We start from the raw sequence: 17,138 nt of genomic DNA, 5'->3' as shown, positions 1-17,138 counted from the left end.
ACCGTATAGTGTTTATAGAACAAACAGTGATTTTCCATGACCTTTACACAACTTATCATGTTTGATAAGTCATAGGAAAGCATTTGATTCCGTTTAAGAATTTGAAATCAGAGCAACATTGACTTAAAATATCAGATAACAACTGTGAATCCAGATTTTATATCATTATCGAGATATTATTCATATTATAAACGTCAAACCTTTTATGACCGAGGAGAGGATAAAATGTAAACAAATGTCAAATTGAACAAAATAAATCAATTCATTGGAAAATGTATGATATGGCTGAAGCTGTGAATTGACTGACATACAGTACAGTACAGTATATTGACACCTGTGTGGTCCTTTTCAAACAAATTCAACCTTTTTCTTCTTCCTCTCTCCCACCGCTCCTCTCCCCTCATTTCCCTTGTTCCTTCTCTCCTACCCACGGCAGACCGGAAGTTCATCATCGCCAACGCGCGCGTGGAGAACTGCGCCATCATATTCTGTAACGACGCCTTCTGCGGGATGTGCGGCTACACGCGTGCTGAGGTGGTGCAGAAGTCGTGCACCTGCAGCTTCCTGTACGGCCCCCACACTCGACGGCCGGCCGTGGCCCAGATGGCCAAGGCCCTGCTGGGTTCTGAGGAGAGGAGGGTGGAGATATCCCTGTACACCAAAGACGGTATGGCCTGTTTGACTGCTTTCTGTGCGTGTCAAGAATGATTCCAATGATCCATGTTAGATTTTTTTGTTTTTGTACGATTGTGGAATGAGACAGGAAGTGCAGGGAAAGTATAGTTGACCACATGCAACCCAGGTCCTGAGCTAGGAATACAATCTGCTGCTATCCTACTGCCCCCTGCTATAACAGGGTCAATACAATAACTGGTGAAGTCTCCAGTGATTCCCCATCTCCATCTAATTGAGCTGGTGTTGGTGGTGAGTGGAGTTGGATCTATGATGACCATTAGGTTTGTGAGGGTGGAATTTGTTTTGCTTCTCTCATTAGATTGGACTTTTCAGAAGATTAGACTCTTCACATGTTTTGTACCATAATCGGGTCCCTGAGGATTGCAAGGCAAACTGACAGAGATGTCTAATTTGTTCTACTTGTAATTCTGACATGTAATTTGTTCCAATTATTGCTGCACTGGGTCACCCACCTAACCCCCACCCTGCCATACCCCCATCGAGACTCACCTAGACCAGGCCAACACCCAAGATGCATCTGGAAGACTTGTTTACTTATTAAGCAGAATGTATTGAATGATTTAATTCAGATTATTATAAGGGCATTTTTATTTCTATGCCAGTTAAGATTGAGATTAACAGGATGAAGGGTTGTTGATGGCTGCAAACTGGCTTTAAACAGAAATAAAGCCATATTGATATGCTGAATGCTTGATGACACAGACAGTAGTCCACTGGACAAATAGCAATCCCCTAACCACTCAAACTTTTAGTTATGACTGTAATGATGAATTGAATAATTGATCAGTCGATCAACAGAACATCTCTTCAGACGAGCCCTCCATCGGAACCTCCAGTCATCCCGGTTCTCCATACATATTGCCAGCTCTTTGGTACTTTGCGCTCCTGCATATTTCTTAAGTATGTCCACGTAAGTTAATGTGGGACGTCCTCGTGACTGGTGCCTGCGTGTCGGTTCCCACAGCACAGACTTGCTGGCTGGCAGTTCTTGATGTCTTTGGCAGTGTCCTTCAGACTTCAGACTGCAGCAGAGTTAGTTTCAAGGTATTTGCTGCCATATAGCATACACAGTACAGTAGGAGTATCACCTGAGTTACATTTTGGTAGCTAAATTAATGGTTTAACAAATGGATCATGTAAAAATTGCAAAAGAAAATACAACTTTTGGATCCTTGTCTTTGTTCCATATTATAAAATGCAAATTACTTTTTTTTTTAAACATTTATTTTTATTATTTTCTTTTTTGAGAGTAAGCAGGTTCTCTCGGGCACCACAGTACAATATAATTGTTACATTTCAATTGTTAACATTCAGAATGCAACGAGTCATCCAGTCCAAATAGATTGATGTCCTATGAGATGGCTCTCAAAACGATCATTCACTTTGGCAGTCTGTTTTTCGCTCATTGATATTCTGTTGATTCATTACCATTAATATTTTCATGAATATAATCAGACCTTCATATGTGCAAGAAAATAGTACCAACAATAGCATTAACTAACATTACAGCAACAACGACATAGCAACACAAAAGAAAATCAAGGGATAAAATAAATAAATAATATATATACATATATATACACATACATACATACATAAAATAAATAAAACACCTACGTAGTATGCCATTATTAGTATGTCTTCACACAGGTTGAAGGTCATTACACACTGGCGAATTAGCGACGCGATATATTCGTGCGAATAATTCGCATTTAAAAATAAACTATTGAAGTCCATGCAAGCTTCCACATCAGTGGCGAATGTGCGAATGTGCGAAAATGCGACCGTTTTCGCTTTTATTTGTTCGCTCTGGTGTCGTATTTAGCAGAGATTCGCAGGCGAACTGCAACATGCAATATTTCGCATTTTCAGATCGCTTATTCGCATCGCGTCGCTAATTCGCCAGTGTGTAATGACCTTTAGTCTCACATAATTTCCTTTCTCACACGTAGTCAGACACAAAAAACATATAAACGAAGACAGGACTTCCAGCTCGAGGTTTCTTTCATAAAGCAATACCTCATGAGTAATCCCCTGGGTCCCAGGAGGCCCTTCCAACACTAACTATCTGCTAAAAAAAGCAGAAACTAGTGTACAGTGATATGACTGTCGAGCCCCAGCCTGGTCTCCCAGACAGCAGGTCTGTATTAACATTGAATATCTGAGTATAAAACAACCTATCAGACACGTATTTAGTATTCAGTCCAGTACATGTCCAAACAAAGGTAGTACTATAGAAAGGGGAAAATAAAATACAAAAAACAAAGGTGAACGTTTTTCAGGTCTTATGTCCTATTCTGAGATCAAAGATACCTCCCAATACTTCGCCATCGTAATTAATCAGCTTTATGAGTTACGGTGATGTCATCTGGTGGCGGTGGAGGGTTTGGTGGTGGGGGAGATGCGGTGCGGCGGAATTCCTGGAGCCTCCGTGTTGCCCTTCGTAGTGCATCTCGGTCAAGTGGTGTCCTCTTCCCCGCCTCCACCCAGGATGATTCCCTCAGCTTCGCCAGGTTATCTACGGTGGTAGTTGTAGGGGTGGAGGTAGTAGTGGGTCAAAGGTTTTCCTCTTCCTCAGTGCTCATGATCCCCCTCTTCTTCAAATCCTCTCTTGCTTCCTCCATGCTGTTGTAAGTGGTGCTGGTTCCCACGGGGCGACCAGCCCCATCGTAGAACACACGTAGTTTTGTCAAGGGCGGGGGGGGGGGGGGTGGTGGAAGGCGATTCCTTTATTTTTAAGGAGCATGCGAATCGGGGCATATGAGGGCAAATTACTGTTTTTGACTGACGGATAAACACATATTCTTTGAATGAATTAATGAATGAATAGTTTATTTCGATCTTTCAGAGAGGGAGACATTGCACAAACAGTTTACTTTTTCTTTTGTGATCGAAAAGGCATAGGCAGAAGCTTAAAGCTTATTAGTGCCTATCCTTATCTCAACGTATTCCAAAATACTGTTGAAGATATGCATAACAAACAACATATAAATTCCAGTTTCAAGTTGTCTGTTCAGACTTGTGATGAGCATTTATCATAATTTTGTACTTTTTTACTTTTTTACCATCCTTTTATTGTGTAGAATAACCATCCGAAAAGTAGTCAAAGTGTCTTTCTTCAAAAAATATGAATTGATGTGGTCTATACAGGGAGGACGAAATAAAAATTCATCTATCAGAGAGTCTCTGAGCAGTGAAGATGTGGTGTGAATGGTCAAGCATAGAGATCCTCGAAAAATGGGAAAATGGTACTCTAAGAATGAGTAAAAATGAAACTAGAAAATTGTGCTTCTCAGACTGTACAAATGTATCCATATTGTATATCCACTCATGGATGATAGAATTGATGTATTGATGTATGCGCATATATATCTAGTATTATCTATTAGAAGAGATGGGTGCACTTTCACAACACTTGGTGGTAATGACCAGCAGAGTTGGGGTCCGTTACTCATAAAAGTAATACACATTACTTTATTACTCCCTGGAGAAAGTAACTAGTTACATTACTCGTTACATTACTTTTGCGTTACTCCATAACATCGCCTGTCGCATTGTCACATAATTTACCACTTAACAAATCTTTATAATCCTAATAAGGAGGACATAAACAAGATATTTTTTTATGCTCTTTACCAGGTTGTGGAGGAATAAAACAAAATGGGCCTTTCCAAAACGGTCTAGTGCAGTGGTTATCTTGACCTTGTAAAACTTTTTCTATGCAAACTTCTAATCAATTCTTCAATCAATCAAATCAAATATATTCAAATAAAAATAATGAGACTGAGAGGAATCAGTAGCCTATATGTTCACAGTGCTTTAGGATCCCTTTCTTTATGATGTGGAGTTCCCTGCTCCATGCTCATTAAATGTAGTTTTTCATGTCGGCATATTTGGTTTATTCATCTCTGCATTAACTAACTAGTGATTGTGACTCTGAGAGCACACATTCTACAACAAACAAAACGACCCTCCCAGCTGGCAGTGTTGCCAGGTTTTGGAAGAGAAACAAGCAGCCATGTCTATGAAAACAAGCCCAAAAGAAGCCTGACTAGGCTATTATAAAACAAGCCCAAAGTCGCTTATAATAAGCGGACATGGCAACACCCCAACGTCTGCTCCGTCTCTGTGACAGTGGGAGACTGGCTCGCTGTGTGGAGCAGAGCAGTGCTGCTGCAGAGATTTTAATACCGAGACGACGTAAATGACAGTTATGACAAAAGCACTGTAGGCTATATCACAAAGAAAACGGACAATGATGTGTCCGGCCAGAGGTTGAGGTGGGAGGAGGACAGGTGGGTCTAAAACCGGACGTCTGGCCACCCTACGAGTCCACGACAGTAACGAAAAGTGCTGTGCTGCTGCTGATCTGACACCGGTTTGACATGTTCTAGTCCGCGACTCCAGCGCACCATTACTGTTCATGTTCAACTCATCTCCGTTGTGTGCATTATTCTCCAAGTCCAAAGCAACACTGCTGAAAGCAGCCACATGACGCGATTAAGTAACGAGTAACTGCAGCGCTGCAGCGACCAGTAACTGTAGCTGTGATTATCAATTTTGGAGGAGTAGTGTCGTTATATTACTCGTTACCGACCAAAGTAGTGTCGTTACAGTAACGAAATATTCCGTTACTCGTTACACCCAACTCTGATGACCAGTGGGCTGCCCCGATGACATGATTATGAAAATGCCAATTGTCTTTGCCTCACAATATCACTCGACAGTTAAGGATTAAGAAGTGCCCTGATATCCCATACTATATGATACTGTGAGATCATGAAGTATTGAAGCTAACCAAGATGAGAGCATAAGCATAAAGGAGAGACGTGAATGTCACTGAAGGTAAATCCAGGCATCGGCTTACAGGGAATGGGATACTGCATATATCCACATCTCAATACCGCATTTCCTGATCTTTATTTTGGTCTCTGAGCTACTAGCATGTCACACAGAAATACAGGCACGCACGCACACGCGCGCACACACACACACACACACACACACACACACACACACACACACACACACACACACACACACACACTTAACCACAAATGGATACAGTGCACAGTCTGCAGACACATACACAACCACACAAACATAGGATGAAACAGTGAGCAGATACACAACTTAGCCTGATGGTATTGACTCACGCACACTCACATGTGCGCACACTGTCACACGGTCACGGTAGTAAATCTGGGCAGAGAGGTAATGTACATAAAGCTGAGTTAATCTTCACTGAAATATGAGATGAGAGATGAATGAATATAATGTGTGCGTGTGCCTCTTCAGCAGAAAGTACAGCAGAATTAGTCATGGCAGAGGAGAAATGGAGAGGGGAGAGACATGCATGACTGGACGCAAAGGATGCTTTTTACATTTCATTCTTCTGCTTCCACATTACATTTTTCTACAACCTGTTATTCCTCCATTCTCTCTATTCTCCTTTTTCACAGTCACTGTCTCACTCTCTACCCTCCTGTCTAATGGCCGATTCATACTCCTGTTTTACAGCCGAATAAAAGTCGGTTCGGCGCTGTAGAGCCTACAATGTGACGTCATTTGAGGTTCGGGGGGGGGGGGGGGGGCAGGTACCGTCCTAAAGTCGGCTCTTCGGTGCTACTGAAAATTTGTGACGAGCCAAAATCATTTCGGCACTACAGCGCCGAAACAGCGGTAAAATAGGAGTATGAATCGGCCCTAACTCTCTACCCTCCTGTCTCACTCTCTACCCTCCTGTCTAGAGTCCTGTCTCACTCTCTACCCTTCTGTCTCACTCTCTACCCTTCTGTCTAGAGTCCTGTCTCACTCTCTACCCTCCTGTCTCACTCTACCCTCCTGCCTAGAGTCCTGTCTCACTCTCTACCCTTCTGTCTCACTCTCTACCCTTCTGTCTAGAGTCCTGTCTCACTCTCTACCCTCCTGTCTCACTCGCTAACCTTCTGTCTCACTCTACCCTTCTGTCTAGAGTCCTGTCTCACTCTCTACCCTCCTGTCTCACTCTCTAACCTTCTGTCTCACTCTCTACCCTTCTGTCTAGAGTCCTGTCTCACTCTCTACCCTTCTGTCTAGAGTTACAGGGAAGAAGTTGCTGCTCACAAAGAGCTGCAGGGAAGACACCTCAAACGCTTGTATGTGTGCCATGGACAAACTTTGGAGCTCAGATCTGAAAAGAATAAGTAACTGCACTGCTGCAGATATTTTGGGACCTTGTCCTGTTTGAGTGAAGGCCAGCCATGGGTCTATATTTGGCTAGAATTGAAAGGAGCCAATAATCAGTTTCAGGGGGAACTGCTCAGGAGTCAGGACTAAATCCTGTTAAACCGTATCATGGGGTGAGGGTATGGGGGGCTGGCTAATGCCAAGGCTTTGATACTTAATTAGCTACTGAAACTATTTTGCAGTGGCACTTTCATGGTGCTCTTAATGCGCACTTAAAGAGGGATTGCCCTCCCATATTGGTCCTTGAATATGGGTCACGCTGCACATTTCTGGTGTGTCCCTCTGAATGTTTATTATAAAGGAGTATTCCAATGTATTGGAGTACATTTAAATAATGTATGAAGCAGTGGGATGAGACGGGGTGGGGGAGCTGCAGAGGAAAATCATAGAGGAGTATTGCATAGGTTAATGTACTGGATGGTGACTTATAAATAATAAGTAATAATAATAAGTCAAATTGAGGTGCTAGTGCTACAGTAATGCAGTGAACTGGTGTTTATGTATTTGTGGGTAACTAAAGGTATACATTTAGTTTCAGTCTTATTCGGTCTGGTTCCAAGACTGAATGAATTCTTCTCTGAGCTAAAGTTGTTGACTTTCCCCCCAGAGTACAGGCCATGTCCCTGTACAACATATTGAATGTACTGGTGACTTTAACAAGTGTAACATTGGCGGTGGCTCAGGGGTAGAGTGGCTGGATGGCTAACCGCAAGGTTGCCAGTTCAAACCCGGGCTCCCCCAGAGTTGGTGTCGAAGTGTCCTTGAGCATGACACTGAACCCTAATTGCTCCTGATGTGCTGGTTGGTTCTTGCATGGTTTCTGCCGCCATCAGGAAAGACTTTCTGGAATATCACTATCAAGAAGTTAGTTTTCCCCTGTCTCTTGCAGAAACGTTGCTTTTCTCTGTCTCAACCCTCCCATATTGGGTTGAGACCATAGACTGTAAAAAATATGGACAAAGCGTTCCCTGGGTCTAACATGGACGTAAAATGAAGCCTGTAATTCTATGGTAATTCCTGATGTAAATCGCCATATTTCTAGATCCGTTTTGGCCCAGCTGGCCATTGGCTGGCTCCGTTTTGGCCCAGCTGGCCATTGGCTGGTCCAGACAACGAGGCGGGACTTCCCCCCTTCTTCTAGTACCAACTCTGAGTCTGCTTTCCTACTCTTGCTGTTCTGTGGGTCTGTTGCCATGAATTATGCAAGGAACGGCAGGCACTCCACTGTATGTGTATGTATGCCTTTGAAGATTGGCTTGTCACAGATGATTTTAGTAACTGAATTTCGTCACATGCCACACCTGCTTTCACAGAGAGGCAATCTTAAGGCCAGTTTTCCATATTCATTTTAATGCTTTAGAGAAAAGCAGAGTGCCAACAGGATTCTCATATGCTTCAAAACATCATTAACAACAAAAAATAAACGTGATTTTGGGTGGAGTGCGTCTTTAAAAGTGGTTAGATTGATAGATTTCATTGTACCCGTAGATCACAGATTACTCTGAAAACGTGCAAAACCTGTCAGTCCATCACGCCTCGTGACACGTCACGCCACCATATATGGCCATCAGTCCATCACGCCTTGTGACACGTCACGCCACCATATATGGCCATCAGTCCATCACGCCTTGTGACACGTCACGCCACCATATATGGCCATCAGTCCATCACGCCTCGTGACACGTCACGCCTCCATATATGCAGTCTGCCCAGCAGTCTGCCGTCAACCATGCGGATGTGTGCACGCTTCTCGCCATCAGGGCGGCTTAATGACCATTTGCGCCTGTCGTAGACATGCGCAGAGCAAGTTCAGTCAGGGAACCTCAGTCAGCGCGCCGGCCGTTAATTGGGCCACCGCAGCATCAGGCTCTCATCCACATTATTCACTCACTCAATCACACGCTCACCCCTTCTCATACCGGCTACTTTAACTGAAGGTTTTGCATTCCTCCTCCTGCTTGCTTGCTTGCTGCTGCTTTACTGTGCGCTGCTGTATACAAAGTGCTCACCCAGCTACCACCTGTCGTTTTGGATCTACTGTTTAGGTACGGGGGATTCAGAGTCCCTATGGTCGGGACTGATGCGCTTGACCGGAGTACCTAAAAAGCAGATCCAATACATCGCCAAACCATAATAAATATATTGCATTGATTATCTTATATTCAATAAATATATATATTACATCCTCCTTGAGTTGTCTGACTGAACTGCTTTTTAGTCAGTTAAACTTATGAACCCTATTGGCATCATTGCATGTTTGCAATGCATATCCTATGGGTTGAATTGGTCCTCATAAATCAGCTTCTATACACTGGGACAATGGCAGAAAATAATATTAGTTTATCTACCTATTTCTACCCACTTAATCCTGTTTATGTAACGGTCCATCTATCAGCTCTTCTCATATACAGTAGGATATTAAAGTGTCCATTTTAACATGGACCGCATTGTGACACTTCAGTCCATCCCGGGTCCTGTCACTCACCTCTGTCATTTCTCTGTCACTCACGTCTGTCATTATTGTGTGTGCGTGTGTGTGTGTGTGTGTGTGTGTGTGTGTGTGCATGCATGCGTGCATGCGTGTGTTCTTCTCCTGCATTTATTGCTTTAGCCACAGAGTCGGACGCGGGTCAAAGGGTCAGGGGTATACAACATCCACAGATTAAAGATACGGTATCCTGGCTCTCCGGGGCAAAGCGATTACTGATGCAGTATAGCAAGAGAAACGGAAGGTGAACCCATCAGAGAGAGAGAGCTGCTTCTATGTTGGGAGTGACTGGATTTTTGCTGACTTTAGCACCTCCAGCCTAGCGCCTCAAGCTTGCTTCTGTTTTTCATTACATTTTTTCATAAGGCTTGGAATGAGATTATTAGGTGAAATAGTGCTTATAAAGGTATGGATATAGTGATGATTTTACTGACCATTCATAGATGATCCATGGGTGTCCATGAATCCCAGGGTACAGAAATAGATACATGGGAATCGGGAGACGGAACACTGCTTTTCTAAGCAGGACACGGCAGTGAACCCACGGACGTTTGATTTGAGTGAGTTGAGTTGTGTTGACTGTGACCATCCAACCGTCCAGTCCACAGCAAATGGTGTACCAGTAGAGTGATATCAGCAGTGGCTCCAATGTGTTTCACCCATTAATAAGTCCTGAGGCCGATTCTACAAATGCCTTCTAAATCTGTATAGTGGGCGTGTCAAGGAACCTCAAATTGATATGTGGCCATGGACCCCCATCGGAAAATGTTTTGTGCCAGGGACCCCCCAGAATAGAACATTCTAGAACACAAGATCTTTCTAATGTTCGAAAATAGAAGATGTACAAGCTCTTAGCGCAGCACAACGTGATGCGCTGTGAGCTTGTATATCTGCTATTTTTGAGAAACACTGTTCTAGAACCACTGTTCTAATAGTTTTCTGAAATAGTATGTTGCTGTATTATACGTATATAGCTCAAATCTAAAATGACACAGAGTTCATTGTAGATGATCCCACTTCAGACATTGGATATGTATTGTGGATAATGGAGTAGCAGTTCCAAAATACATTATGTGACCTAATACTTTCTGAGTATGAATACATTGTGTGACTTTGGAGTATGAATACATTGTGTGACTTCCCTAGTGCGAGTGATCGAGGGTTGCTAGTACTGTGACGTAAGTCGGGACTTGATCACCCCGGCTGGGTCACCTGAGTGAGGGGTATGATGTTGCCAGACCTGAAACCCCGATGACTTTGGGATACATCACTGAGGATACGTCCCAGGTGCATCCATGCAATGTTTTTTAGTTATAGTTATTCTATTTATTTATTAAAATACACCAGAGTAAGGCCAAGTGTGGACAAGGACGGACACATGCACACCGCACAGACAAACAGTCTGGTGAGACGTAGGAGGACACTAGGAAGGAGGCAAACCATAGTCCTAGAGACCTCAGTGCCTGCTATCCCCCAAGAACACACAAGGCAGAGAGAGCTTCCTGTTAGTTCTGGCAGGAGAGAAAGGACAGTGGGCGGGTCCGCTGGGGGGGTGCCCTGGGCGCGGCGGCCGCTGGGGTGTGGCCAGCGCTGGTTTGCTGCACCTGGCCGGTAGGTTTCGAACCGCAGCCTGTTGGCCGGGTGTGGCCTTCCCTCCCGGTGCTGGTTGCACCTCGGTGATGGCTGCGCGCGGGGCGCCCCTCCGTGGACTTGTCTATAGCTGGAAGCCTGGAGGAGAGGAGCAGTGACTTGGCCAATCACTGCTGACCCGCCAACTGGAGAGTGTAGTGGTTGAGGGTTGACCACCTGATGACCTCTCTTCCAGGCCAAGACATCCATTAGAAATGGATTATATTCGCATCTTTGATGTATTTACAAACAAAATAGTTATCACTTATAGTGACTCATAGGAATAGACTATGTGACAACCAGGTATAGTCTGGTGACCACCGGAGAGACTGGTGACAGCCGGAATGTAGACAGCACCCAGGTGAGCAGTATGGGTTAGCGCCCCAGCCTGTGTCCTCCGCGAGAAGGAAGCCCAACAAACCCTCGGTGAGGCCTTTAGGAGGGCCATTATGTGTGGTGCTGGGAGTCTGGTGCAACCCACAGAGCCTAGTCCTTCCACGTGCCAGAATCTGGTTCTCCCAGTCCTGGCAGAGTAGTTCCGGAGCAATGGATTGTGTGGCCTTGGTCTTTCCCTAGTGGGACTGATCGAGGGTTGCTACTGGGACATAAGTCGGGACTTGATCACCCCGGCTGGGTCACCTGAGTGAGGGGTATGATGTTGCCAGACCCGAAACCCAGATGACCGTGTGATATAACATCACTGAGGATACGTCCCAGGTGCATCCATGCGATGTTTTTTAGTTATTGTGTGCAGCACTAACCCAAATCATGACAAATACTCAATACTAGAAACCCTCAAATGGTACTGCATTAACATATAACAGGCTTAACAGATGGTTATAATGATCTCCTGAATTGAGTACTGACACAATTTCACACAATTTAGTGTTTTAAAGGAAACATCGTTTAAAAAAAAAGCATCAACACTAAATAATGGCCCTCAAACAGAACTATACAAAATAAAACAAAAAATAAAGTATGTATCTTGTCGGGTCTTGATAGCGTAATGGCTGATCTATAAGCTCACAACATGAACTTGCAACGTGCCCTCCACTGTGGAACTACTAGACCAAATGTTATGTAACATAACATTCTGGTGTAGTAGTTCCACTATAACTTATGTTATAATGTAAACTGTAATAATTATCCATGGTCCACTAATGGGTATCTTTCTGGCCAACTGTACTGTACAGTAAATACTGAGCTGCCACTGGACACCCCACATTGCAATTTGCAGTTTTTTCCACTTTTGAATGAGCTGATCAGTGGCCACTACAGCATACACTACAGAGTACTGACACATGATACCTTATCCATACCGTAAACACATTTTTGGTTTTGGTTTCAAATCATTAATGGTTGAATATTCTGGATTGCTCACAATGGTGTTTTGCAGTGTGTAGCTTTAGTTCAATGAAATGTGGTTTCTGTCAATTTTGGAATCTATTAAAAAGTCAATATGTTAAATTTGGAATTTCCGTTACAAGCTAATGAAGGCTAGTGAAAGATATTCCCTGCCATTTTGTTCAAATTCAAATTGAATGCATTCTAAACAATTAAGCTAAGTTAGGCAAAATGTGCTCTAATGAAAGTGTTTTCTGAAATTCATAAAGCCTGATGATCCAAAGTAGTGGTAAGGTATTTTTAATATTTTCATAATTCATGTTCTTGGAGTGCTGTCTTTGACTAAAGCAGAACATCCAAGCTTTTGGAAAACGGAGCAAGCAGACTTGTCTCAATTATAATCAAAGGTAACAGGAATAATAATATTATGTAAAATGCAATAGCTAAATGTTTTAAATTGAGGCCATGTCTTTGGCAAACAGAGGAAGCTCATCTAGCTGTCTTTTATTTAGAATCGAAGTAGTTTAATTAGAATCGAAGGCATCAGGAAGGAAGAGTCCAAAGTCACACTACGTATCAGAAAGTATTAGGTCACATAATATGGGCAACGACTGTTTTCAGGTATTGCTTAATTCTTACATGCGCTGGACATGATCAGCAGTGGAAAGAGGAAGGTGCTGGAGCAATCTGTGTTATTCTAAAACAGTTTTAATAAACATGGTTAATATGACATTATGGTATTAGTGTTATTTCTTCATTCAGAGCATGCCAACACATTACACGGCATAAGAGAGGTGATGAAGCAATTGGTGTAAATGTATGACAGCTAATTTCAATAAACATGGTTATGACATGGCATTGTAGACACTACGTGGAAGTGTAGGTTCTGCCATAGTAGAAAGGGCTGTGACGGCAAGCATGTTTATGTATCGAGCACTGATCCATTTCCGGTTGCTGGAGCGGAATGCCGTAGCCGTCGTTGCTTAAAGTCCCTAATGTATGTTAGAGGAACTGCTACTCCATTATCCCCACTACATAACCAATGTCTGAAGTGGGATCATCTACAATGAACTCCCCAGTCTCCAGTGACACCTACTGTAGCAGCCCCACGCATGACCTGCTCAACTGAAATCAGTTGGATGGAAAAACATCTTGATTTTGGAGCCTGTGTGTGTGTATATAAAAAGTAAAAACTACTTTGATGGGGCCTGCTCCCTTGGGTCGCACAGCAATTACACTCTCTCGGTCTCTCCCTACGACCCAACGGTTTTCACACACACACACACACACACACACACACACACACACACACACACACACACACACACACACACACACACACACACACTAAAGTCAAATACCCAAGGGTCTTTATTAGTATAGCTCAGAAATATGTCTCCTTGATTTACTTGACCATTATGACTTTCAGCTCCCTCATTAATATGCGCACACACATAAACACGCACACACACAAAACACACACATAGGGTGTTCGGAACTATTGAGTGTGTTGTAATTAATCTAGTGAATCTCTGTATCAGACAGGTCAACTGAGTGAAAAGGCTTCAGTTACAGTACTGCCCTTCTAGATCGTGATTCGTGACACATACAGTATACACACCATCTCTCTCTCTCTCTCTCTCTCTCTCTCTATCTCTTTCTCTTTCTCTCTCTCTTTGTTTCTCTCAAGACAAATGTTTTACTCTCTCTCACACACACACACACACACACACACACACACACACACACACACACACTACACAAAGCACTATTACAAACATTCAGACACACAAATCAGCAAGGTAGATCTCATAGATTGCGCTGAGGTTAAAGGGGAGTTTTTCTGTGACCTCACACTGCCTTAATTAGCCTGAGGCTTTGCCTTATTGATTTATCTCTCCCATTGCGCTCCCCTGTCCCTGTTGTCTTTGGCTTTGTCTGCTGATTTTAATGTACCTCTGAATGTTTGCCAGCTCTGGCTCTGGTCGGTTAAATTGTCAGGTCACAGTAACATATGTGGTCTGCAGACACACACACACAGATGTGTTCCATGATAAAGAAATATAATCTAACGATTTTTGGAATCCACCTGCCACTGTGGCTATAGGGAAGAAAAGGACTCGGTGATGGACAGAACAAAACAATAAAAAAAAATAGATACGATAGAGAATTGACAGTGTTATTTATTGATTGGTTATGGTATTGATCTGCCCAACTTTATTCTACCTCTTTGTCTTTGACAAGTGGGAGTGTCACTGGTCAAGTAAACCACCGTGAGTTTGGGGCCTCTTCTTGCATTCCAAAAGAACTTGATTGATTTGTATTGATTGTTCTAAGGATGGCTACAGCTGTGTCAGACGATCTGTCCAAGAGCTTGGGCACAAAGTAAGATATCTCAAAAATGAGTCATGGAATGCTCCGTCATCTTGCCATCTCAACTGATTTCAGTTGAGATGTTTAAGACCTGAGACCACATTCAGTTTTCTGAAAAACCTATGTTTCTATATCCGTGGTTCTCAAACTATTTCATGTCACGGACCCCCAAATTTCTATGTTCGGCCGCCGACCCCCATCTGAAAATGTTTTGTACCAGAGACCCCCCAGAAGCAAAGATATGAGTTAAGAATGTCTGCACACGTTTTCACATATATATTATATAAAATAAATATCTTATTTATTTTCGAAATTATATACAATAAACATGAAACGACAACTTCCTTTTCCCTCTCAATAAAAGCTCTCGCTTACGAGAGCTTTTATTGCTTTTATTCAAACAGGAAGCAACAAACAACTTCATGTTTGTTGTAGGCAAACCATTGCCTACAACATGACGTAAGCATATCATCCGGCTCCAGCCCGGATCATATACCGAAATGAAATGGTGCCCAGGCTAATGGAATATATCGAATGCACATACTAATAAAAAGTATTTAAAAATATTCCTTTGATGCTCATATTATCCTTAGGAAGTATTAAGCTGTTTTTTCTTTTATTAGCATATACATTCCATACATTCCATAGGGCTAGACCACACATGGGCATATGACATCATCAATCTGTGACTGAAGCAGTCCCTATGGAGTGAAAGATTATCTATTTATAAAATAAATACAAATTTTAAGGTGTTTTTATTTTTTTATTTCAGTTATAGAGGGCAATTATAATGTATTAAGGCATATTTGTCTTATTAGCCAGGGATCCTTTTAATGAATGCTCATCCTGGTCAGCTATATCAGGGTTTCTGATCAACATTCCATCACTTTTACTTTCACACTACAGGAATTCAAGTTGTAAAAAGGAAGTAGATATACTAGTTATAAATTATATAAATTCCACCCGCCACTCCAGGTGTTTATGGAGGGAGGTGACGGTGTTGAGTAATACGTTGATTAATGCAGTTAATCCATGTTTGCAAACTTTGCACCATGTCATGAATGAACAAAACATAATCCTGAATATTACAAGAATCAATGGTTATCGCTGTAGTTTAAATGTGTCCTGTCATCAGAAAGTCTTCATATTTCATGCTGACTTAATCAATTTCAGTGAAGTGTTGAGAGCTGAGCAGGGTTGTATCACACAGCTCAGCACTACTTTGGTTTACTGTTTCCACTGAGGTTTGGTTAATCAATACTGCTGTTTCACAGGGAAACAATCACTGATTTTAATGGCCAGGGTGTCCTGTGGGTCAAACCATAGCTGTCCTTTGGGTGGGTTTGCGTGTGTGTGCGCGACTGTGCGTGCGTGTGTTGACTTACAGAAGGTTTGTTATGAGGTATCTGATCTTTCAGCTCAACGTGTGTGTGTGTGTGTGTGTGTGTGTGTGTGTGTGTGTGTGTGTGTGTGTGTGGGTGTGGGTGTGGGTGTGGGTGTGGGTGTGTGTGGCTAGCTAGGAGATTCTACGTTTTGTATGATTGATAGACCTGTGTTTATTGATCAGCCGGTTGTGTGTTTAACTCTGCTAGTAAAGACAGTGGGGTATTTACAGACAAGTATTTACTGTATTATAATAACTAGTCCTTACCCGTTCTGAATATATGAACAGCAAATGATGTTCAGTGTGGGTAATGTGTTGTAATAGATCACATTACTGATAGGGGGGAACGGGGAATTGTTTACAGATGGTCTTGGGAAGTTAGGTTGGGCACAAAAGTAGGCTAATTAGTAGGCTACTGTAGTTTCTTCTGCAAGAAAATGCTGCAGTACAATCATAAGTATACCATTGATAGCTTGGTATTGTGGCTGCTTTGGAGAGGTTATCCTTTAAGATGAATAATCAGTTGGATAAATATGATTTGAAGTGGAACGTGTTCCTCAGTCATGTTGCGGGTCCTTTGGTGTGATCCATGGTCAGGCAATGCCCTTTTGCTTGTTTATTGTATTAATATACTGTACATAGTCCTTACCCGTTGTATGGACTATTGCCCCCCATAAATATATTTAATTGCTCTTCATTTTAACTTGTATAATATATTTGTGTCTTTTTGTGTGAATAAAAACAGCACTATAACATGAAAATATTTGTATAAAATAAATGCATGGTAGGGAAATGTTTTCATGGCAAGGACTGTAAAATGTACACTTATTACCCCACAGACCCCCATTTGAAAAGTATGAAAGACCCCAGTTTGACATGCAGCACAGAAAGTATGGGCTGTCGCACAGGTATTCCCAAATGTACAGTGTGGGTAATGAGATGTAATAGATCATATTATTGATATATGTATTTTGAGGAAGAATTGCTTTAATATAG

General features: G+C 42.5%; 1 protein-coding gene across 1 annotated transcript in view; it reads left to right on the top strand.

Annotated features, from left to right (window-relative positions):
* LOC310871195 (voltage-gated inwardly rectifying potassium channel KCNH6-like) overlaps positions 1–17,138 on the top strand; it is a gene marked incomplete at both ends in the record, with an annotated part of 89,485 nt that overhangs the window by 13,723 nt on the left and 58,624 nt on the right. Inside the window, one exon of the mRNA XM_083782684.1 lies at positions 437–667. Coding sequence (XP_083638810.1) covers positions 437–667 — 231 coding nt within the window. The remainder of the gene's footprint in view (positions 1–436; positions 668–17,138) is intronic.

The sequence above is a fragment of the Protomyctophum parallelum genome (assembly GCF_964188405.1).
Source record: "Protomyctophum parallelum genome assembly, chromosome: 14".
Classification (NCBI taxonomy): Eukaryota; Metazoa; Chordata; class Actinopteri; order Myctophiformes; family Myctophidae; genus Protomyctophum; species Protomyctophum parallelum.
Note: the sequence above shows the minus strand (reverse complement) of the source record. Positions and strands in the feature narration are given on the sequence as shown.